General features: G+C 38.0%; 1 protein-coding gene across 2 annotated transcripts; it reads left to right on the top strand.

The window, feature by feature from the left end:
• Positions 1 to 311: 311 nt before the first annotated feature.
• On the top strand, positions 312 to 20,158 carry si:dkeyp-61b2.1 (tumor necrosis factor receptor superfamily member 1B). 2 transcript variants are annotated; one of them, XM_059529865.1, is made up of 11 exons: positions 312 to 433; positions 1,943 to 1,973; positions 3,187 to 3,276; positions 4,712 to 4,898; positions 5,007 to 5,158; positions 5,857 to 6,025; positions 14,907 to 15,058; positions 15,403 to 15,552; positions 16,026 to 16,045; positions 16,850 to 17,048; positions 19,069 to 20,158. In XM_059529865.1, exons 1-11 carry the CDS (start codon positions 383 to 385, stop codon positions 19,287 to 19,289), a joined length of 1,422 nt encoding a protein of 473 aa, XP_059385848.1. In that variant the 5' UTR covers positions 312 to 382; the 3' UTR covers positions 19,290 to 20,158. The 2 variants fall into 2 exon arrangements, with proteins under 2 accessions (XP_059385848.1, XP_059385849.1); XM_059529866.1 differs by lacking the exons at positions 5,857 to 6,025; positions 14,907 to 15,058 and having other exon boundaries at positions 15,406 to 15,552.
• Positions 20,159 to 24,231: the final 4,073 nt, after the last annotated feature.

The following is a 24,231-nucleotide window of genomic DNA, read 5'->3' as shown; positions in this document are numbered from 1 at the left end:
TTTTTTTTTTTTTTTTATTTGTAGCTTAAAAAAGAAGATAAAGCATCATCTGGCTTCAACAGTGAGTTTTAATGTTACCTGAACAAATAAGCTTTCATTTGTTGTAAATGATTATTCATCTTGTGGACGTGTTGGTTTCTCTGTATGTTGATCAGTTATAGCTGAGTTTAGTCAAGTTTTGGTTTGGCTCCAATTTTGTATTTTCCTCAAGCAATAAAAAAAAGAAAGAGAAGTTTTTGGACACTTCCTCGCTGGTATCAACTTGAACTATTCTCATTGGTCTGATCTTCCCACGCGCTCAAATATAAAGGCGCTGAGACTATAGGAGGCAAATGAATGACACATTTACTGCAGCGCTGAGCATCTGCATCTGCTGTTAATCATGACACCATCTACCTCAACAAGAAACACTTTTATTTTGCTGTTTTATCTGGTGAGTGTGGCTTTTATTTCTAATGTATAGTTATAGTCGAATAGTCGTTTTTTATTAATAGTCATTTATCACGGATGTGACTTTTACTATTGTCGGTCTAGAATTGGTGTGTGTGAATAAAGTGAGCTTCAAAATAAAGGTTCCAAATCAGAACCCCAAAAACCGTTTAAAGTTTAAATAGTTCTTGCTAAGGAGAAGGAACGTGTTCCAAAGAACCTTTATTTAAAATGCTCTCTAGAAAGGCAGCTCTCTCGGTTTTGCGATTTTCGTAATACTTAATGACATGAAATAATTAGTTTTCCATGAAAATCAGTTCTATTTCTGACATAATATATAAATAATATTTAATAACATGTAAGCGTTTCAAGTCACTGAATGGAAAAAGCTGCTTCTCGCTTTCAGCTCACTGGCCATTAGATAGGTTTTAGCCTTATTTGGATCACTTCAGAATTTAGTCACCAAAGAATTTCCAATTTAGTATGAGAACAACAAAACATGCCAGTTACTAGTAATCGTCTGCTCTCATTTCTACCCTCGGTTGTGGTAGTTTAACCACAAGCTGACCAAATGAAGATCCCGATCTATCTAAACTGATCAGTTGAGGTGAGCCCTGTCTGTGTGAGCATTCAGTTTGACAAACAGGGAACCCCGATGCAGAAACAACCCACCCAATTACAACCTGGTCACTTAGTAATAACATAACCTGGCTTATTTTTCTCAACCTGTTTCCCTGTACATTTTGTGTGGTTTTCTGTGTAGTGTAGTGACCAGGTCATTAAAAGCAAACTTGATAAGAATTTTTCAGTGGGTGTTTTTCACACGCATTGAGAAATTTCCATTTTGTGATCTGACCCTTATCTGTTTGTTCTTAGGCACAAAAACTGATTACGTGCATATGTGAATTTGTCAGTCCTCCTGTTATGCAACTAAGCAATGCAATGAAAACATGTAGATTGTCCTTCAGCTGCATTTTTTCCTTGACCCTTGTTGACACCAACCGGTCAGGATGGTAGTTGTTTTTACTCTGGGTGACCCAGAACGCCTGTTTGTGATTTCATCAATCTTTAACTCACTTGCTTTGATCTGATGATAGATCTCAGCTTTAAAACACTATAGCTAAAAGCATCTGTAATGAGCTGCAATTAAGGTCGTCTAACAGGTTGACAGACCCCCAAAACAAACATTTCTTAATAATAGATCTTGCCATTAAATGTCACTTTAAATGCACACCCTTTAAGTTAATGCACTTATCTCCATATCACCAATGTGTCATCAGCTAATGTTCCTTCTGGGTCAGAACTATGATATTGCCTACTTGTTTTTGAACTGATTATGCAATCTGAAAACTGATGGGAACATAGCGATAAGAAAAACCTTTGGTTGATTCCTTCCTAAGATAATAAAATGAGCCAGAGGTCTCCGATTCAGACCAATTATGCAGTTTTTGACTTCTCTTAGATTTGAAAAGGCATTCTGTTAAAACTTTTCACTGTTGTTTTGCTTTCACAGTTTTTTACATTTCTACACGTCAACGTTATTGGTAAGTTTATACCACTTCCATTTCTTTCATGTCATTCACCTTATTTCTGAAATACATGCCACAGTCTGCCTACTTCAATAGAATTTTGTGCAATAAGCATTATGACGCAACTGACTTTGTCTATTAGCGACTCATATGTATATATTGGCCATTATCTTGAAACTGGAAGAAAATTAAAAATAAAGAGTCCAAAAGGGGACAGTTCTTAAAAGAACCATTTTTGAAGAACATTTTAATAATTAAAAGAATCTTTTTCCACTTTAAAAACCCCCCCGAAAAGATTCCATAGATCTTAAAAGTTACTCATGGAACCATCAATGCCACTAAAGACCTTTAAAACTGTATATGGACAATCTTTTCATAATGAACGCATTATAATAGCTAAACCTCATGGTTTAACCCAATTTGATGTACTAATGAATTGTAGACTAGGTAGTAGCAACTGAGTTATATACAGTATGCAAACCATGTTTAGCTTTCTGAGGGTGTTTTACCAGAAATGATTACCTCACCACTTCATAACCATAAATTTTTGTGTAAGGTCTAAAGAAAATTACACAAAAATTTACACATGAAGCATGACCTAGTGTGCCTTTTAGTAATAAAACAGTGGTTAGTTCCTCAACCTTTTATTTAGTTCTATCATACTGTATACTCATACTTCAGTTACTGGCGCATCTGGATGCAATCATCACTAGACAAATGATAGCTTAAAAGTCTTGTAGGGGGACTCCTATAACTACCTAGCAACTATTCCAAAAACATTAGCAAACCATCTGGAACAGCTGTGGTGAGTTGTGCAAAACTCATACTTGAGTGAAACTGAAAAACCATGCTGCTGGTCCATGTGTAGATTAAAAGTGACAGATGAGTTGGTTAAAAATAGTCAGTCTGTCCCTTTTAGAACCTAACTGGAATTTACAAGCAGCAGTTCATGTACTCATGCCCTTTACTGACCAAGTTATTGCACCTTTTGTTAGATTAAAGCTTTGATTTCTGCAAATTGACTATAGGGAGTTTTTACTCAGCTTTTATCTAAGCGATTTTCCCTCAAGTTTCATAATGTCTGTAATTTGTGTATGAGTGTGTACTTCGAAATAAGTCGCCAGTCACTTCAAAACTCATGTAATCATGCTGTATGTGCTTTTACTCTCGCAAAGCTAGAAATTACTTTTGATGTCTGTTTTTTTTTTGCATTCTGTTTCGCACGTAGGTTATAACGGACAAAAGTGCGAAAGTAATTATTACCAGAAATCCACTCAGGAAATCCAAAGATGTGAACGCTGCAATCAACAGTGTTCTGGTTAGTAGTAGCACAACATTTCCCAGCATTTGAGTTTCGAAAATGAAACAGGGTTGTTTTGCATTCTGAATTAATGGTGTCTTTATTCCTACTTGCTTAAGAAACATTCCCGATCTTACTCTGTGTGATGCATCAGTGCATATTATTACACCGAAAGAAAGTTTGAAAGTTTTCATTATTCTTCAGCAAATTTGTATACATTTTTTCAGCTGATGTCACTAAGGATTTTTTTTTTTGGTAGGAAAATGTGGGAATGCCCACATTTCATCATTAAATTTTGCATGGGATAAAATCAGCCCAGTTTCTCATCACTGAATATCCTTTTCACTCAAAAAAGACATGTAAAACATGCAAAAAACATCTCGCACTGCATCCTCTAGTGGACACTATGGGGAATGAAACACCCACTATGCTATGCCTCTGTGCACTGCCTGTCCACTTGGTGAGTGAGCAGTAAAAATAGTGGCAAACACACACCAATTTAAAAAGGGGGGCATGCCAATAAAGCCTGGACAGCTAATATTTAAGGAGGGACGTCCAATTCAGAAAAGTTGGGAACATAACTGTCCTCAAACAGCTATTTTCCTAAAAGCTCCATAGTGCTTTCACACACGCTGAACAAACAAATGGCTTCTCACGACAAAGAAAGTTGGTGTTTCCAACTTTTCATAATCGAGGGATTATGACGTCAGTGGCTGTGGACACGGTCCATGTCATTAGTTAAAATTGCTTATTTCTCTGGATTTAAACATTCTTTGAACCATTTGGGATAATTTAAGTACACAAGTCAGCAAAATATATATGCCTAACATTTGTTATAGAGGTTTTAAAAAATTGTAAAAAAAAAATATTTTGTTTTATTTAATAAAAAATAAAAAAATCGTACATATTGTGCCTTGAGGACGTGAACGCAACGGTCAAACACGTCCATCTACGATGCATGCTTACAATGGAAAACCTATGCAAGCAGAATAAATGAATAAAGGCAATTGCAACTTTTTCTCACACAATTTTTATTTATATCTCACAATTATTACTTTTTTTACTCGAAAAGATGTAAGATATAAACTCAGAATTGTGAGAATAACAATTAAAATTGTGAGATAAAAAGCCGCAATTACATTTATAAAAAAATGTTATTCTGTGGCAGAAACAGACTTTCATAAAAAAAACACGTAAAAAATGCAAATGCTATGCAAAAATGAAAATTTTTCCCCCTCATCTAGCATGTTTATATGGAAAAACTGGGCAGTGGAATGAAAAAAATGTGTTCTGTGTGAAGAGCCCCTAATCTGGATTAAGTGTAGTTTGAAAAGTACAGCTTAAAAGTTTTTTATTTTAATTTAATAAACAGTTGATTGGAATGTTCAGGATGTTTTTGTAGATTTTTAGTTCATTGACTGCTCTATGTTTTTGTGTATTTGGGTGGAAACAGAGGATAAAAATGAGAAGGAAGTTACTCCATGCACTCAGACCAGCAATAGAGTTTGCCTCTGTAAACCAGGTTTTTATTGCTCTAGTGGAAACAATTATCAAACACACTGCCATCAACCATGTGTTCCCTGTGGAAAAGGCATGTTTCGCAGCACACCATCTCTGGAAGACTGCAGTCCTCATACAGAGTGAGTAAGATTCAAACAAATGCTACTGTTTTGCAATAATACCTTAAATACATACAGAAGCCCATTTTTGTCTTGTCTCATGCATTCTCTCTCTGTATTTTTCCACAGTTGTGTTCAGTTGGGAATGATAATGCTCAAAGAGGGCACAGCGACACAGGACAATGAGTGTGCGAATACCACAACAGTGAAGCCAGCCTCGTCCTCTACCAAAAATATCATTACTACCACCACTTTCAATAGCACGTCCATTCCCATGACAGGTACTGACAAAACATGACACTGGATTCACTGTTGGGAGGTGTTGTCTGTATATACCTTTTTGGAAATCAATGTATAAAATATATTTGAAACTTAAAGTGAGGGGAAAAGTAACCAGATTTATGTAACTAAATAACTCAAACTAAAATAAAAATTAAGAAAAACTATATAGATAAAATAATAATAATAATAAAATAAAAAAAATAAACTACAAAAAAATTGAAAACATACAACAAAATTAGTGAATCAAAAAGAAATGGTAAAATATAAAACTATTTATTCAAATGATTTATTGACTATAATATTATCATATTATAAACTATAATAGTATCTCAGTGCTACTAAAATAACACTGATAAAGGACAACATTTTGCAAAAAGAAAATTAAGCCTGTTGTAGAAATATTAGGATTTTTGTAGCATAGTTTTCATGACAATTAAGCACAATTGTCATTACCATAATGCAAATATATGTGTGTGTGTGTGTGTGCGCATGTGTGTGTGTGTCTGTAAATAAATAAATACAAATTTGTGTGAAGAGTCCCTAATCTGGATTAAGTGTAGTGTGAAAACAATTCAACAGTACAATTCAAACGTTTTTAATATTAATTTAATAAACAGCAGATAAGATGTAAGGATGATTTTGTAGAATTTTTGTTCATTGACGGCTCTCTCTGTTTTTGTGTTTTTGGGTGAAACAGAGGATAAGAAGGAAGTTACTCCATGCACTAGAGTTTGCATCTGTAAACCAGGTTTTTATTGCACTAATGGAAGCAATTTTGACACAAACTGCCATAAACCATGTGTTCCCTGTGGAAAAGGCACGTTCTCCAGCACAGCATCTCTAGAAGCCTGCAGTCCTCATACTGAGTGAGTAAGATGACATTTTTATAAATTAAATAATAATAAATAATAAATTAAATCTAAACAATTTTCTATTTTTCAACCACCTTGCAATTTGCGCTGTGGGCTGTACCACTAGCGCAGGGGTGTGGCCGCAGAATGCTTGAATGCAATGTAGCCTACTAAAACCATAACATTGACGATCCAAATTCAGTACACACTTTATTAATAAAGCATATTTTCAAACAAGCAAAATAGCCGGAATATGGAAGCATACATTGCACAATAAGCGCATTAAGCGATATTTAAAAAGTGATCTAAAAAGCCCAAATTCGGTATACAGTTTATTAATAAAATATATAGCCTTCTACGTACAAGAAAGAGGCAACAATATGAACACAACATGATGAAATGCACGTTAAGTTTTTCCCCCATATAAATAAACAAACGTGGCTTTATAGAAGAAGACAGTGTTGTAAAAAGGCCAAATTCAGTATAAACATTGTTTATGTTGCAAACTATATACAGGCAAGCAGATGTGGCTGGAATATGAATGCAATTCGCAAAGTCTGATGTTAAGTGTTTTCCTCCAATAAAACCATTATTTAAAAACAATGCTTATGCATTAAGACAGTGATATTAAAATAAGAAACTCAGCATAAACTTAAGCATACTATACAGACGAGCCGAATGGACCAGAATATGAATGCAACTCACAAAGTTTCACGTTAAGTGTTTGAATTATATATATATATTCAGATGATACGAAGCACGACATTCACAAAGAATGGCAGCTGAGCTTAGAGTAAATGTTTATAAATTATTTGCATGTTAAGTAGTTTTCGCAGCAGGCTACATACCACAAATGATGGATCCTAACTGGTCAGCAGCTCATACCAACAATGCTGCAGCCACAGCGAAATGTGAAAAGCGGTCATGGAAAGTGGTAGCTACGCATAGCAGACATTATAATAACTAAAGTTTTTAAAATGTTGATTTTATAGTTCAAACATTACCTCAAATTATCTAACTGGTAGCTGATACAACTGTGGAAAGTCCGTGGCAGCAGAGTCAGAAAACCAGTCATTTGCAACATCTCCTTCACATAGAGTTGATCAGGTTGTTGATTGTGGAGTGGATTGAGGAGTTGGTCCACTCCTCTTCAATGGCTGTGTGAAGTTTCTGGATATTGGGAGGAACTGGAACATGCTGGCGTATACTCGATCCAGAGCATCCCAAACATGCTCAAAGTGTGACATGTCTGGTGAGTATGCTGGCCATGCAAGAACTAAGGATGTTTTCAGCTTCCAGGAATTGTGTACAGATCCTTGCAACATGGGGCGTGCATGCTGCAACATGAGGTGATGGTCGTGGATGAATGGCACAACAGTTGCCTCAGGATCTCGTCACGGTACCTCTGTGCTTTCAAAATGCCATCAATAAAATGCACCTGTTTTCGTTGTCCATAACTTACGCCTGCCCATATCATAAACCCACCGCCACCATGGGCCAATCGATCCACAACATTGACATCAGCAAACCACTCACCCACACAACATCATACACGTACTCTGCCATCTGCCCGGTACAGTGAAAACCGGGAATCTTCCATAAAGGGAACACCTTTCCAAAGTGGCAGACGCCATTGAATGTGAGCATTTGTCTACTAAAGTTAGTTACGACGACGGGCATGCAGATGAGCTTCCCTGAGACGGTTTCTGATAGAAATTCTGTGCAGAAATTCTTTGGTTATGTAAACTGATTGTTGCAGCAGCTGTCCGGGTGGCTGGTCCCAGACGATTTTGGAGGTGAAGATGCTGGATGTGGAGGTCCTGGGCTGGTGTGGTTACACATGGTCTGCGGTTGTGAGGCTGGTTGGATGTACTGCCAAATTCTCTGAAACACCTTTGGAGACGGCTTATGGTAGAGAATGAACATTCAGTTCACGGGAAACAGCTCTGGTGGACATTCCTGCAGTCAGCATGATAATTGCATTCTCATTCAAAACTTGTAACATCTGTGGCATTGTGCTGTGTGATAAAACTGCAGATTTTAGAGTGGCCTTTTATTGTGGTCAGCCTAAGGCACACCTGTACAATAATCATGCTGTCTAATCAGTATCTTGATGTGTCACACCTGTGAAGAGGATGGATTATCTTGGCAAAGGAGAAGTTCTCACTAACACAGATTTAGACAGATTTTTCAACAATATTTGAGAGAAATAGGCCTTTTGTGTACATAGAAAAACTCTTAGATCTTAAGTTCAGCTCATGAAAAATGGGTCCAAAAACAAGTGTTGTGTTTCTAATTTTGTTCAGTATGATTGCTATCTTAATGCCTTAAGCCACATTAAGTTTTTTCAAATCATTTTTTTTTTCTTGTGAGGAAAACACGTGTGCATGTCGAGTTCATATTCCGGTCACATCTGCTTCCCAGTAGGCAATATTGTTTGCAACATTAATAAGGTGTATATCAAATTAGTCCTTTTTATACCACTATCTTTTTCCATTAAGCCTATGTAGGAGGAAAACATTCATTTCAGCATGTTGGGTTCATATTCTCATCTGCTTTCCTGTACGTAGTAACCTATACTTTATTAACAAATTGTAGCTATAAATATAATGAATTTGGGATTTTTATATCACTGTCTTCATCCCTGTGTCACGTTTAGAATTTTATTTATAATGGTTTTCAATGACACTTGCAACGTGCAATTTAGCGCATTAATTGCTTTCATATTCTGGAGGGGGGAAAAAAAGAATGTATGGTTAAATCTTTTTCTTCTTGCATTTGCACCATATGGTCTGAAAATTGAATTGTGAAGTGTTACACAGTTCTGATGTAACAATAACCCACTGAGGACAACTGGCCCAAAAAGTAGCACAAATAAACAGAATTTAATAATGACATGAATGTGAGCAGACTTAAACTTGACAAAACTCACCACACAGTAGTTACAGGGAAAAAAATACACTAATACACAAACCTGATGGACATGGGGAAACACATGACCATACCCAATGACAAAGTGGAACTAATAAATGACAATAAACTAATGAGAAGACACAAGAACTAAAGAACAAGGATCACATCAGGGGTATATGGAAGGCAGATGGAGCAAAAGTCTATAAACGGAACTCACAAGATTTTTTATGCATAGATGCACATTATGGTCATGTTAAAGTGACCCTATAATGCAATTTTTAAGGTTCCTAATATTGTTTTAGAAGTCTCCTACAATAGGTCTACATGCAGGCAATGTCAAAAAATGCTTTAGTTTTCTCAACTCACTGTCCAACGACTATCAAAGGAGTTGTTCAAAGCAGTTCTAAGATTCACTCTCTCTAAACCCCTCCTTTTCCATGAACATACTCTTCTCTGATTGGACAGATGGCCCAGTCTGTTGTGATTGGTCTACCGCGCACAGAGCATGTGGGGAAATGATACGCCCAATAGTAATAGTTCCATATTTTGAGCACTCAAAAAAAAAAAAAAACATCTATTATAGGGCTGCACGATAAATCGAATTTAAAATCGTAATCACGGTTAGGCTAAAACTGCGATTGTCATGCGTATCTCCCAGTAAAGAACGGTTCTGTGTTCAGCAGTAAATCTCCATTCGAAGTCCAGAGGGCGCTCTCGCGATGAAACTCCAAATACGCCACGCAGAAGAAACCCAAGAAATTCCTATAGCGATTCTGAATAAACAGAAGACTTAACTGCTTTCATTGATTCAACGTGACTAATAAACAATAAACGGTTTATCTGATTTTGTCTTATTATAACTTTCGTTATAATAAATTATATAATATTGCAATGCTAATCGATATAGAATTTATTTATCACTGCTTAGAATACTATGAAATAATGCATGCCTTATTCTGTGTAAGAATCCACATCATCTCACAGAATGATTTATTTCAAACACTCGACTGACGTTATGAAGTGAGTTTGGAGTAAAAACATGTTATTAAATGTGGTATTTTCACATGCACGCTTTCAAGCTGCTGTCATTATCGCGAGTGATTTATTCTATTTCATAATTGTACGATTATATCATCCGCAATTTTTTGTGTTCCTTGTCAGTGAACTATGTCTCTGTGTAGTAAGTGCTGCTCCATCTCAAAGCAGGCGATGGAGATTTACTACTGATTACAGAACCGACTTGTTCAACCAACAGAACCAACATGTTCACCTTCTCTGGTTTAAGCAGCGGTCTCTTACTTTACTTTTAAATTTCGCTTGAAAGCCAAATTCTCTGTGAACAATTGCATGCTCAGACTCACATCAGAATCAGAATCAGAAAGAGCTTTATTGCCAAGTATGCTTGCGCATACAAGGAATTTGTTTAAGGGACATAAGCTTCCAGTACACAGAGACAACAACACACAGACAAAAAAAAAACACACACTACAAAAAGGAGAATTACAAATTGGCAAATAAATAAGTGTATAAACAATTGTGCTATAAATGATAATGGAATAGGATTGAGTGAGATGCAGGAATGTTCTAGGATGGAGGGTTAACAAATAAATATAAGGATATTGCACATTTATAAGCATAATTGGGGAGCATTTAACTGTTCATTAGGTAGATTGCCTGGGGGAAGAAACTATCCTTGTGCCTTGCTGTTCTGGTATTTGCAGCTCTGAGGCGCCGGCCAGATGGTAAAAGTTCAAAGATGGGGTGACTTGGATGTGAGGGATCCAGAGTGATTTTCTGAGCCCTTTTCCTCACTCTGGATGTATACAGTTCTTGAAGGGTGGGCAGAGGAGCACCAATAATCCTTTCGGCAGTCCGAACAGTTCTTTGTAGTCTTCTGATGTCTGATTTTGTAGCTGAGCCAATCCAGACAGTTATTGAAGTACACAGGACTGACTCAATGACGGCTGAGTAGAACTGTTTCAGCAGCTCCTGTGGCAGGTTAAACTTCCTCAGCGGGCGAAGGAAGTACAACCTTTGTTGGGCTTTTTTCACAATGGAGTCAATGTGATTGTCCCACTTCAGGTCCTGAGAGATGGTGGCTCCCAGGAATCTGAATGACTCCACTGCAGCCACAGTGCTGTTCATGATGGTGAGGGGGGAAAGTGCAAGGGGGTTTCTCCTAAAGTCCACAATCATCTCCACTGTTTTGAGCGTGTTCAGCTCCAGGTTGTTAAGACTGCACCAGACAGCCAGCTGCTCAACCTCCTGTCTGTAAGCAGACTCGTCACCGTCCTGGATGAGGCCGATGACTGTAGTGTCGTCTGCAAACTTCAGGAGCTTGACAGAGGGGTCTTTAGAGGTGCAGTCGTTGGTGTACAGGGAGAAGAGCAGAGGGGAGAGAACACATCCCTGAGGGGCACCAGTGTTGGTGGAGCAGCTGTTTGACATGAATTTCCCCAGTCTCACTAACTGTTGCCTATCTGTCAGAAAGCTGGTGATCCACTGACAGATAGAGCTAGGAACAGAGAGCTGGGTCAGTTTGGTCTGGAGGGTTGTTGGGATGATGGTGTTGAAAGCCGAACTAAAGTCAACAAACAGGATCCTCACATAAGTCCCTGTTTTGTCCAGATGTTGCAGGATGAAGTGCAATCCCATGTTGATTGCATCATCCACTGACCTTTTTGCTCAGTAAGCAACCTGCAGGGGGTCCAGTAAGGGTCCAGTGATGTCCTTCAGATAAGCCAGAACCAGTTTTTCAAACGACTTCACGAAGACAGACGTTAGAGCCACAGGTCTGTAGTCGTTAAGTCCTGTTATCTTGGGTTTCTTTGGAATGGGGATTATGGTGGAGCGTTTGAAGCAGGAAGGCACTTCACACAACTCCAGGGATCTGTTGAAGATCTGTGAAAAGATGGGGGCCAGCTGGTCAGCACAGATTTTCAGACAGGCTGGTGTAACGCCATCTGGGCCTGGTGCATTTCTTCTTTTGTTTTTCTTGAAGACCTGGCGCACATCATCTTCACAGATTTGAAGAGCAGGAGGTATGGAGAAGGGGATTGCAGGTGTTAATGGTTGTGTAGGGAGATGGTCAGAGTGGGTGTTGGGGGTTTCAAATCTACAATAAAACTCATTCAGGTCGTTAGCAAGTCGTTGATTAGCCTCAGTGCAAGGGAATGGTGTCTTGTAGTTTGTTATGGCTCTCAGTCCTCTCCACACTGAAGTTGAGTCGTTGGAAGTAAACTGGTCTTCCAACTTTTTAGCGTAGGTCTTTTTAGCCGCTCTAATCTCTTTGTTCAGTGTGTTCCTGGCCTGATTGTACAAGACCCTGTCCCCATTTCTGTAGGCATCCTCTTTGGCCTGACGAAGGTGTCTGAGTTTTACTGTAAACCATGGCTTATCATTGTTGAATGTTAAATAAGTCCTGGTAGGAATGCATATATCCTCACAGAAACTAATATAGGATGTTACAGTCTCTGTGAGTTCGTCCAGATCTGTGGTAGCAGCTTCAAAAACTCCAATCAGTGAGGTCAAAACAAGATTGTAAATCCTGCTCTGTTTTGCTGGTCCATCTCTTCACAGTCTTTACTGCAGGTTTAGCAGATTTAAGTTTCTGCTTGTAGGATGGTATAAGATGAACCAGACAGTGATCAGAACGTCCCAAAGCTGCTCGTGGAACAGAGTGATATGCATCCTTTATTGTGGTGTAACAGTGATCCAATATATTACTGTCTCTGGTGGAACATATAACATGCTGTCTGTATTTTGGCAGTTCACGGGAGAGATTGGCTTTATTAAAATCCCCAAGAATGATTAAAACAGAGTCCGGGTGTTGTTGTTCTGTCTCTGTGATCTGATGAGCGAGTTTCTGTAAAGCCAGGCTTACGTGCGCTTGCGGAGGAATGTAAACACTAACCAGAATGAACGAGTGAAACTCCCGTGGCGAATAGAACGGCTTGCAGTTGATAAACTGCGTTTCTAGATCAGGACAGCACATCTTCTTTAACACAGTTACATCTGTACACCACCGTTCATTGATGTAAAAGCATGTCCCGCCGCCGCGCGATTTCCCCGTTGATTCTGCGTCGCGGTCCGCTCTGAACAGCTGAAAGCCCGGCAGATGGAGTGCGCTGTCCGGTATGGCGTCATTCAGCCAGGTTTCCGTGAAACACAGAGCAGCAGAGTGAGAGAAATCCTTATTTGTCCGAGAGAGCATAAGGAGTTTGTCTGTTTTGTTGGGTAGAGAGCGGAGATTTGCGAGATGGATGCTAGGCAACGGCGTTCAAAATCCACGCTTCCTGAGTCTGACGAGCGCTCCCGCTCGCTTTCCCCGTCTGCGCGTCCTGAAGCGCTTGATCAGCGCCACTTATCCTCCGATAACAATGTTCAGTAAAACGTCTGAATAATTGAAATCCGGAAAAATATCCTGTGGTGTGTTCTGCCGAATGTTCAGCAATTCATCCCTGGTGAAACTGATCGTGTTTGTTAAACAAAAAACAGGAAAAACTAACAAAAACAGTACAAACACTGGAGAGCCAAGCACTGAAGCAGCCATGTGCGGCGCCATCTTGTTTTGAAAGCATCTTTCTCACTCTCTTCACATGATCAGTGAATTCTGACTCCTGCTGCACTGTGCTGTGGCTCTGCTGTGCACGCTTTATAGAGTAGAACATTAACTATCAGTTTCAGTCAGTCCATTGTCCAACTGGACTAAATGGTTTTTATTTCTAAGAACAAAAGCATACATGGATACCACTGTATCATTAAAAAAACATTAAAGAATAAACATGACAACTGATGTTTATCTATCTATATACCAACCTATCATTATGTCACATATGCAAATATAGTCTCAAATACAGAAGTTGCATTGGCTGCTGTGAGTGTTGCCATGCAAACATTGATAAACAGTGCTTTGACAGTCAAATTTCACATTCCATTTAAAGACTTTTGGCCCTATCGACCTTCCATATGACAAATAAAGGAATTACACTACAAGGAACCAGGAAGCATGACTAAACAGGAAACATGTCTACGATGAAATTACAAAATAAGGGACAAAAATACATGATTATAAACCAAACCAAAACAGACATGGCATCTGCTTTTTTCCTCAGAACTGTCAGAACTGTTTTTATTTTTATGATGGAAACAAGCTTACATAAAATTGCATCCAGAAATAACCATTAGTAAATGCAAATCCTTCAGACTTGCATTCAAACCATACAGGGGCCAGAATATCATACAGGTTGGCTCTTTTGACTTTCAGTAAGATAGCATTGTGGCAACTAATATTTTAGCAGACATAAATACATTTTATAAGCATGTTTTGAGGAGCTATGTCATTTACACAATTGGCACTAAGCAGCTAGTCCTTCATTTAACAATTCAGCTGTTTTAAAAAGGGGATGAACACAGCAGAAATTCATTTAAAGGAAAGATGAAGAGTCATATGTGGTCAAAGAGTCATATGTGGTCACACAGTAGCAGGTTTCACACTTTTTTATTCACTCTATCGCTCTCTGTCTGTTGCTCACTTTCTTTATCTCTCACACACATATTTATCTTTGAGGTTTCTACTTGTCACCTCTTTTTTTTGTTGTTGTCATATGTGTATGGGAATCAGCACACAGCCACTTTGAAGAGTCCAAGCGGCTATAAATAGTTAAATACTGTATATGGTTAGAAGATACCGTAAGCCCTACCACAATTTAGTATGAAAATATATGTCAGAAAGAAGAACAATCATATTTAGGTATGCAAAGTACAGTGCTATCAGCTCTGTCGGTTATTTTGAGTTCTGAACATTCTATATGGGAAAGTTCAACTTAAGGTCGAATTATTTGCAGATTATTTAGTAGAGGATTCAGAACAAACACTAACCACAGTATTTGAGGAATATCAAACCAGTGCTGCCTTACAAACACACAATATTAAGACCAACGTGGTCTTGTCTCATGCATTCTCTCTCTGTATTTTTCCACAGTTGTGTTCAGTTGGGAATGATAATGCTCAAAGAGGGCACAGCGACACAGGACACTGAGTGTGTGAATGCCACAACAGTCAAGCCAGCCTCGTCCTCTACCAAAAATATCATTACTACCACCACTTTCAATAGCACGTCCATTCCCATGACAGGTACTGACAAAACATGACACTGGATTCACTGTTGGGAGGTGTTGTCTTTAAAAAAAAAAAAAAAAAAGTAAACTTAAAGTGAGGAAAATAGTAACCAGATAACTAAATAACTAAAATAAAATAAAAACAATACAGAAATATTAGGATTTTTATTGCAGTGTTTTCATAACAATTAAGCGCAATTGTCACTACCATAATGCATATATTTATATATAATTTTTTTTAAACCAAAAAAGTATTTATGTATATATGGTAGTGTATGTTGTGCTGATTTAAATAATACATAATATAATGTCAAAATAAAAATAGTTCTGTTACATTAACTTTTGTTTTGTTGTCATCACCAGGGGTCACTGTACAACTCAAAGACAAGGCAGAAGAAATCCAGTCCCACTTGCTGCTGCTATTAATCTTAATGTTGATAATCTTGTTCATGGCTGGATTCTGTATCCTGATGAAAAACGTGGCAAAGAAAACCCTTTTAAAATGGTTTGGTATGATATAAAGATCAAATGCAGTGGTTCTTTTGAATATTTCAGAATTGAATAGGGCTTGAAATCAACACAAATAACACAACTCTGTAATGATGCTGTATTTGTCAGCAGTAATGTTTTTTGTGTATTTTCAAAAACCCAAGAAACTCCTTTTGGAACCACATCATTGTATTGTCATGTCTAAAGTGCAGTGTAGTGGCTATTAGTGGCCTGGAATCCACCCAGATCAGTTATTACAGTAAAATGCATTGCATTTTCTCTCACGTGTTTTAATTCCCATAAGGTCAGATTCAGCATAAACATTCACAGTGTTTCAGAATGACATGCATTTAACACATCCATAACAACCCGAGAAACCACAGAACGCCTAAGCACGCAACAAACAGCTCACACTATCACTGTTGCACCTACTTGAGCTGCTCACAATGTCTGACATATGCACCCTATTGACTTATTTCTTGTTTTCATTTTAGGTTTTATAAACAGACAACATGTAAGTACTTCTGTGTGATTGCATGTCAAAATAAAAGATATAAACTTGATTTTGTTCATATAACTGATTGTTTAAAGGAATGGTTCACACAAAAATGAAAATTTGTTGGAAATTTACTCACCCTCAGGCCATCAAATAAGTAGATGAGTTTGTTTCTACATCACAACAGATTTGGAGAAATTGACTTTCCTTTACTTGCTCAGCAATGGATGCTCTGCAGTGAATGGGTGCCGTCAGAATGAGAGACCAAACAGCTGATAAAAACATCAAAAGTAATCCACACCACTCCAGTCCATCGGTTAACATCTTGTGAAGCCAAAAGCTGTGTTTGAAAGCTATGTTTGACTCCTTAAGACAGTTCTGGACAAAACACCAGTCCATAAGTCCTGTTTTGATCTGTGCAGATTTCTCTCCTGATTCAGACTTTTACCGAAGAAAGCGTTATTAGGTAAAGAGGACTCAATTTTTATCCGGAAGCAATGGTTTGAAGTTAAAAGCTTCTTGATGGATTGGTTACTTTCAAACTTTCAAACCTTTAATTGATGGACTGTTGTGATATTTTTATTACCTTTTTGGACTCTCATTCTGACGGCACCCATTCACTGCAGAGGATCCATTCGTGAGCAAGTGATGGAATGTTTATTTCTCCAAATCTGTTCCTATGAAGAAACAAACTCATCTACATCTTGGATGGCCTGAGGGAGAGTAATTCTTCAGCAATTTTTTTTTTTTAAGTGTTCCTTTAAAATAAAATTCCTTTAAAATGATCAGGTTTCCTTTAATTTTGTTTCATGGTCCCTATAGGAAGATAATCTACCCTGGAGTCAAACTGCATCTGACAATCAAATTTTGTCTAATTCCCAATCGGAGACTACAATACCAGTCTGCAGTGCTGGCAGAGAGGTCAAAGGTCAGAGTACGGGGCCGATGCCCCAATCCGGAGCTGTGCAGCAGGTCACAATGGAGCACAATGGGAAGGGTGAGAACGTCAGCAATACTGTTGGTGAGTCCCCTAAATGTCTTTGTTAAATTTGCATTGCATTGCATTTGAATTTGAACTCACTGTACATAATCTTCATAGAAGATTTAAAGGATTAAAAAGTCTGTCATGATTAAACACAAAAAAGCACCACAAAAATGGGTCTGTACGATTTGTGTATTATATTTCAAACCATAAATAGGTATTTTTTAGCATCTTCGCTTCTAATATAGCTCTTGAATTTAAGTTTATTTTATCACTCGGATCTGTTGAATGACTTCTGGATTATAGTTCATAAATCATATGGACGCTGCAGAAAATGATGCTTTTCCTCAGTATTTTGTCTGGTTTTCTAGCACAGCACATTCTTAAATTAAGATACATTTACTTGACATGAGATTTAATGTGAAAAACATGTCGCTACAGCTGCTTGAGTACAGAGATAATGGCAGACAGCGTACAACTGGCCACAACAGTCATGGGCGGGGCTTGAGCAATATGATGTCATATTAACTTGAAAATTTAGACTGTTTAGGGTTTTTGGGGATAAAAAAAAAAGAAGTGAATGGATTTTTATCATTTTAAGGTGGTTGTGTCCACACACTGCTAAGACACATTTATGAGCAAACACCATGTTAAAGTGCATTTTGTATCCAAAGAAAACAAAACTGTGCCATTGGGGTAAGAAAAATAATTCTCCTTTTGTGTTTCACAGAAGACAGAAAATGATTCTGTGTCTAATAAGTAAAGGATGATTAGCTGTCTATTTATGGGCAGCTATTAATTTGCAAGCCAGAAGCATTTTGCAATTCCTTCCAAAGAATATTTATTTTTTTGTTAGTACTGGCAACTCACATTTGCAGGCTGGATCTTGAATGTTTTTAAATTGTTTGTTTGACTTGTGATTAAGATCTTCTGTCTTTTAACTTCTGGAACAGACACACCTCATGTTTCCTCAACACTTAATCACAGAGCATTTTATCTTCAAGTACTCTATTGTCTTTATTCCCATTTTACTTCCTGTTGTGTGTGTGTGTGTGTTTGTCTTTGCCAAGACTCAGTAGCCTGTAATAATAAAAACACTCAAGCTACTGTATGAAAAACTGACCAAGAATAAAAATTTAATCAACAAGCAATGCCAGTCAGACTATTTACTGCTCCTGTTGGAGTTTATTCAAAAACACCCAGTCTCGTTTCCTCTATTTTAGTATTTTAAGCTGCATTCCAAAGCTAAGGCTGGTGCCTTCGGTGCATTACGGTGCCTTCTAATGCAACACACACACACACACACACACACAGACACACACACACACACACACACACACACACATATATGTATAAATAATTTTTTTGTTTTTTGATTGAAGTCTTCGCACAAAGGCTGCGTTCATTTGATCAAAAATACAGTAAAATCAATAACATTGTGAAATATTGTTACAATTTAAACTAACAGTTTTATATTTGAATATATTTTAAAATACAGTTTATTTCTTTGATGGCAACTTAATTGTACTGCTTATTTTTAATTTTTTTGGAAACCATCATTCAAAAGTCTGGGATTTATTAAAAAAAAATGATGCAGCAAAAATCATTGATAATGAGAACAGTTATTAATAATAATGCATAAGTAATAATAATAATACAAAAAAATATATGACCTCAAATCACTATAGAAAAACGATTTCTGAAGGATCATGAGACACTGAAGACTGGAGTAATGATGCTGAAAATTCAGCTTTGCATCACAGGAATAAAACATGAAATTTTAAAATAAAAAAGTTATTTAAAATGTAAATAATATTTAATATTATGGCTGTTTTTACTGTATTATTGATCAAATAAATGCAGCCTTGGTGAGCACAAGAGACATAAATGAATAAATAAATAAATAAATAAATAATGATTCCAATTAGATTTCGGTCAAAAAAGTACCTTAGTATGCAGTATACGTATGATGCCTGATAACGCCTAGGGCTTAAATAGGGGTCAGTTTTGATTTTAAGTTGCCAATCATGTTGACTTCATCCTCATTTGTCTATTTTAGGGTCCATCTACATCTACTCTCCTGGAATGGTGATTTTGGGCTCCAACTCGGGTGATAAAAAGGAAGAGGCAGGACTTTGCGAAGAAGGCGTTCCCCTCATCAGCAGACCGCAGCAAGAGACAAATCCACCCTCGCAAGAGGTCAGAATCAAAATAAGCGCACCGGAAGAGGCTGAGGAGGAACTGAGCTTGAGTTTTCCTGTGCCAGCAACTGAAAAGTGAGAACTTGAACATGTGGTTTCTTGCATGACCTTCAGAATGGCCTTCAGGAAGATTGGTTGAATCACAAGGCTGAAAACACACAAGCTGCCAGTTTTAAGATTACTGGTAAAGGATGGCATCAGAAAGGCCCAAGTCATGGTTTCAGTTCCAGAGAAACATGCACACTGGCTAAATGTACAGGCTACCTTGATTGCAATGTATGTCAAATACAGAATGTGCAGATGTACCAGATGGGAATCACCAAGTAATGATTTTAGCTTTTTTTGCACATCAAGAAAAAAGATTTATGCTTAATTTAAGTCGGTCAATTTTTATAAATGCACATGTCTGTATTGCCGCTTCAGCAAAACTGGGGCAAAAACAAGCATGAAGACTGTGCACAGGAGGTACAGACAAAAGGGTGAGAAAAACACCCACGAAGGTGTTAGGAGTTTTCATAACGTGCATCCTATAAGACAGTATAAATGACACGCACATGGCGTGTATGAATGGTTTTATTGTTTAAGTGAGTGGTCGAGAACCTAACGACTAGATCTATATGTTTTTAAACAGACTTTTGCTCTACTGTGTGGGTGTTTCATATGCATGTCTGAAAATACCCAACCTCACCTTCGGAAAGAAGTGTCTGATTTGATTGTTGTAGGAGGTTGTGTTAGGACAGACTGCGTTCACCCTGCAACCTTTACAGAACATGATCAAAATGACATTTCTAGTGTTGCATTAGAAGACGCTTCTCACATCTCACATCCTCCAGACACTTGAGCTTGTGTTATTTTGCATTTTTTTTTTTTGTAAATTTGTCAATGAATGTGTTCTGATGCTTTATTATTATGAATTCAATAAAGTCCATTCCTTCAACAATTACAGAATGTCTCTCTCTCTCCTCCTCTATCTTACTGTCTGTCTATCATTCTGTTGTTTTTTCTACTGTTCTATCATTCTATTCTCTGTTCTTTCTATCATTATATCTACCATTCATTCTTACTGTCATTCTGTACTTTCTATTGTTCTATCTATCATTCTGTCATTCTTTCAATTGTTTTGTCTATTGTTCTATCCAGTCAAGTAACCTTTATTTGTTTAGCGCTTTATACAATGCCGATTGTGTCAAAGCAGCTTTAAAGTGTCAAACAGGAAAACAGTTGGTCAATAATGCAAGAGGACAATAAAAACGTCAGGTCATTGTTGATTCAGTGATGTCATCAGCAATCATGCCGACAATATTGCCAGAAATTAAGTGTCCCTAACTAAGCAAGCCAAAGGTGACAGTAGCAAGGAACCAAAACTCCATTGGTGAAAAAACCTTGGGAGAAACCAGGCTTAATCCGGGGGCCAGTTCTCTTGTAGCCAGATGAAACCAGCATGGTGTGGTTTAATTCCAGGCTGCAACACAGGTCAGGTTGTGCAGAGGACTCGCCTGGTTCCAGTGGTCTTGTGCCGATGGTTGTCGAGGTGACGAGGTCTTCACAGGGATCTGTTTCTGGGATGCATCTAGTTGTCCTGGCCTCTGATGACGTTCAGGGCTGTAGAGGTCATCTCTAGGTCCACCATATGGACTGGGTATTGGCTGGATCCGTATGGCTACAGTGAAATACTTAGTACATGTGATTCTTCTTACTATGTAGTATGTACATTTGGGTTTGAGAAAGGTTCCCAGTTCCGGCTGACCTATTTAATGCAGTCTAGCAATCTTTTAATAGACTTTAAAGGGTAACGTAACCTCTGGTCAGAGCCTGACTCCACCCACTGGCAATATTTGAAAAATGCTGAAAAGTGGGCAGAGCACAGCGGAGATAGAAGGGATATACCGAGGATGGGGCTGAGTGTGTGGGGCGTGAACCTGAGACCCGCAGTGACGGAATGATTGACAGCTGCTGTCAGAGTCGCTAAAATGGAGAAAGACTGTAGAGACGCAAGTAGCTTTGCAACAGAGCGTTCATTTGAAGTAGAGGACTTTTCTCCCCCACCTTCACCTGAAGTGGAGGATGTCGAGGTGTCTGTGGCTCAAACTGCACTCTTAACTCCCGCACCGCGTCGCTTTTCAGCGCGAGCTGTGTGGAGAAGCCCCTTCCACCTCCATTGCGTTGGAGAAGCAATCCCACGTAAAATGCAGTTTGCACACTCCAGCTCTAGGCGAGAAGTCGCGATCTTCCAGGCCAAGTGCATGCAACCACTGGCGCCTAATTTTCAAGTCTGCTGGAAAACTATGAAGTCCAGCAGTGCTGTCGCAACCAGCAACACTACACCTACGTACCATCCTTACCACTGTACTAAATACAGATAAATCTAGGCTAACTTGAAGCTATCCTAACTGATGCAATACTATGCTACTAACTAAATATGCTTCTAACAATACTAACATTACACTAACAACTATGCTAATTAACTACATAGGCTACACAAAATAATCTAAATAACTATATAATTGCTATGCCAAATAGATGCTTATAATAGTCTATCCTGGTCGTTTTCGATACTCGCAATTCCAACTCCTGACTCACTACAGTGATTTTGACGGAACAAGATGGTTTTATACTGCCAAGGGCGTGGTAGCTCGTACCAAGGGGCGTGGTGAGCTGGAAACTGCATACGTCACCTGCCACCGCTTACGTCACTTGTCACCGCAACATCCAATAGGACAAAATCAACTGCAGTAGCCACCATTCAACCTGAAGAGGGCAGCACTCAGACGTTTTAACACCATATATTGTAGAATTAAAACACTTTATACTCAAATGTCAAAAAAGCCACTCGAATCAATGAACAGCACTAATAAAGCCCCATTCTTACAGATCATTAACTAAAAAAAGTTGGTTTAGGGTTTATTTACTCTTTAATGGTAGAAATATGATATGTGTGTTATGTGTATGCCAGGTTAAAGAGATGGAAACAACGCTAGATAGATTGATCCAGAGTTTGGCCACTAAATAAGAAAAGGATCTGCCGCCCGCAGTTGATTTTGGTATTTTATCAAATGGCCAGAGTTATGAGAACGCAGTGGACGTGAAAGATTATAATGCAAGATATTAAAATGTATGCAATGTTCAGTACAAAGCCGGTGCCGAGACAACAGAACCAGGCTAATATGGTCTTACCTCTTGGTTCTAGTAATCTTCTGTCATTCTATTTATTGTTCTTTCTATCAATTGTTTTTTTTTTTCTATTATTCTGTACCTCTTTCTATAGTAGTTCTATCTATCATTATTTCAATCATTCTGTCTACTGTTATCAGTGTATTTACTGTTCTATCTCTATCTATCTATCTATCTATCTATCTATCTATCTATCTATCTATCTATCTATCTATCTATCATTCTGTCATTCTTTCTATCGTTCTTTGTATCCTTCTTTCATTTTTTACATAGTGTTATATTATTCTATCTGCCATTCTTTCGTTCTGTTTATCGTTCTTCCTATTCAGGTTCTGGTCATATAATTAGAATATCAAAAAGTTTATTTATTTCACTAATTCCATTCAAAAAGTGAAACTTGTATATTATATTCATTCATTACACACAGAGACGTATATATTTCAAATGTTTATTTCTTTTAATTTTGATGATTATAACTGACAACTAAGGAAAATCCCTAATTCAGTTTCTCAGAAAATTTGAATATAAGACCAATACAAAGAAAGGCTTTTTTGAAATCTTGGACAACTAAAAAGTATGAAAATGAAAAGTATGAGCATGTACAGCACTCAATACTTAGTTGGGGATCCTTTTGCCTGAATTACTGCATCAATGCGGCGTGGCATGGAGTCGATCAGTCTGTGGCACTGCTCAGGTGTTATGAGAGCCCAGGTTGCTCTGTTAGTGGCCTTCAGCTCTTCTGCATTGTTGGGTCTGGCATATCGCATCTTCCTCTTCACAATACTCCATAGATTTTCTATGGGGTTAAGGTCAGGCAAGTTTGCTGGCCAATTAAGAACAGGGATATCATGGTCCTTAAACCAGGTACTGGAAGCTTTGGCACTGTGAGCAGATGCCAATGCTGTTGGAAAATGAAAACTGCATCTCCATAAAGTTGGTCAGCAGCAGGAAGCATGAAGTGCTCTAAAACTTCCTGGTATATGGCTATGTTGACCTTGGACCTCAGAAAACACAGTGGACCAACACCAGCAGATGACATGGCACCCCAAACCATCACTGACTGTGGAAACTTTACACTGGACCTCAAGCAACATGGATTGTGTGCCTCTCCTCTCTTCCTCTAGACTCTGGGACCCTGATATCCAAAGGAAATGCAAAATTTACTTTCATCAGAGAATATAACTTTGGACCACTCAGCAGCAGTCCAGTCCTTTTTGAAGCGAGTCGCTTCTGACGCTGTCTGTTGTTCAAAAGTGGCTTGACACAAGGAATGCGACAGCTGAAACCCATGTCTTGTATACGTCTGTGTGTAGTGGTTCTTGAAGCACTGACTCCAGTCGCAGTCCACTCTTTGTGAATCTCCCCGACCTTTTTGAATGGGTTTTGTTACACAATCCTCTCTAGGGTGCGGTTATCCCTATTGCTTGTACACTTTTTTCTACCACATTTTTTCCTTCCCTTCACCAATAATATACAAGTTTTGCTTTTTGAATGGAATTAGTGAAATAAATTAAGTTTTTGATGATATTCGAACTATATGAACAACACCTGTATATTATTGTATTTATGTTCTTTATTTCATTCTATCGGCCACTCTACCTTTCTTTTAATCTACTGTTCTTTCTCTGTATCATTCTTCTGTATATCTATCTATCTATCTATCTATCTATCTATCTATCTATCTATCTATCTATCTATCTATCTATCTATCTATCTATCTATCTATCTGTCCGTCCGTCCGTCCGTCCGTCTGTCTGTCATTCTATCATTCTTATGTTCTAATGCTATTTTTGTTGTTCTATCATCTATGTATTATTTCCTATCTATCTATCTGTCTATCTATCTATCTA

Source organism: Carassius carassius, chromosome 38 (genome assembly GCF_963082965.1).
Source record: "Carassius carassius chromosome 38, fCarCar2.1, whole genome shotgun sequence".
Lineage (NCBI taxonomy): Eukaryota > Metazoa > Chordata > Actinopteri > Cypriniformes > Cyprinidae > Carassius > Carassius carassius.
The sequence above is the reverse complement of the archived record's forward strand: the minus strand, read 5'-3'. Positions and strand labels throughout refer to the sequence as shown.

Bases quoted from the DNA above. Each gene is read 5' to 3' on its own strand.
- si:dkeyp-61b2.1 (XM_059529865.1), top strand. From the start codon at position 383: ATGACACCATCTACCTCAACAAGAAACACTTTTATTTTGCTGTTTTAT. The intron at 6,026-14,906 runs GTGAGTAAGATG...ATTTTTCCACAG, and splicing joins GCCTGCAGTCCTCATACTGA to TTGTGTTCAGTTGGGAATGA. The intron at 16,046-16,849 runs GTAAGTACTTCT...TGGTCCCTATAG, and splicing joins GTTTTATAAACAGACAACAT to GAAGATAATCTACCCTGGAG.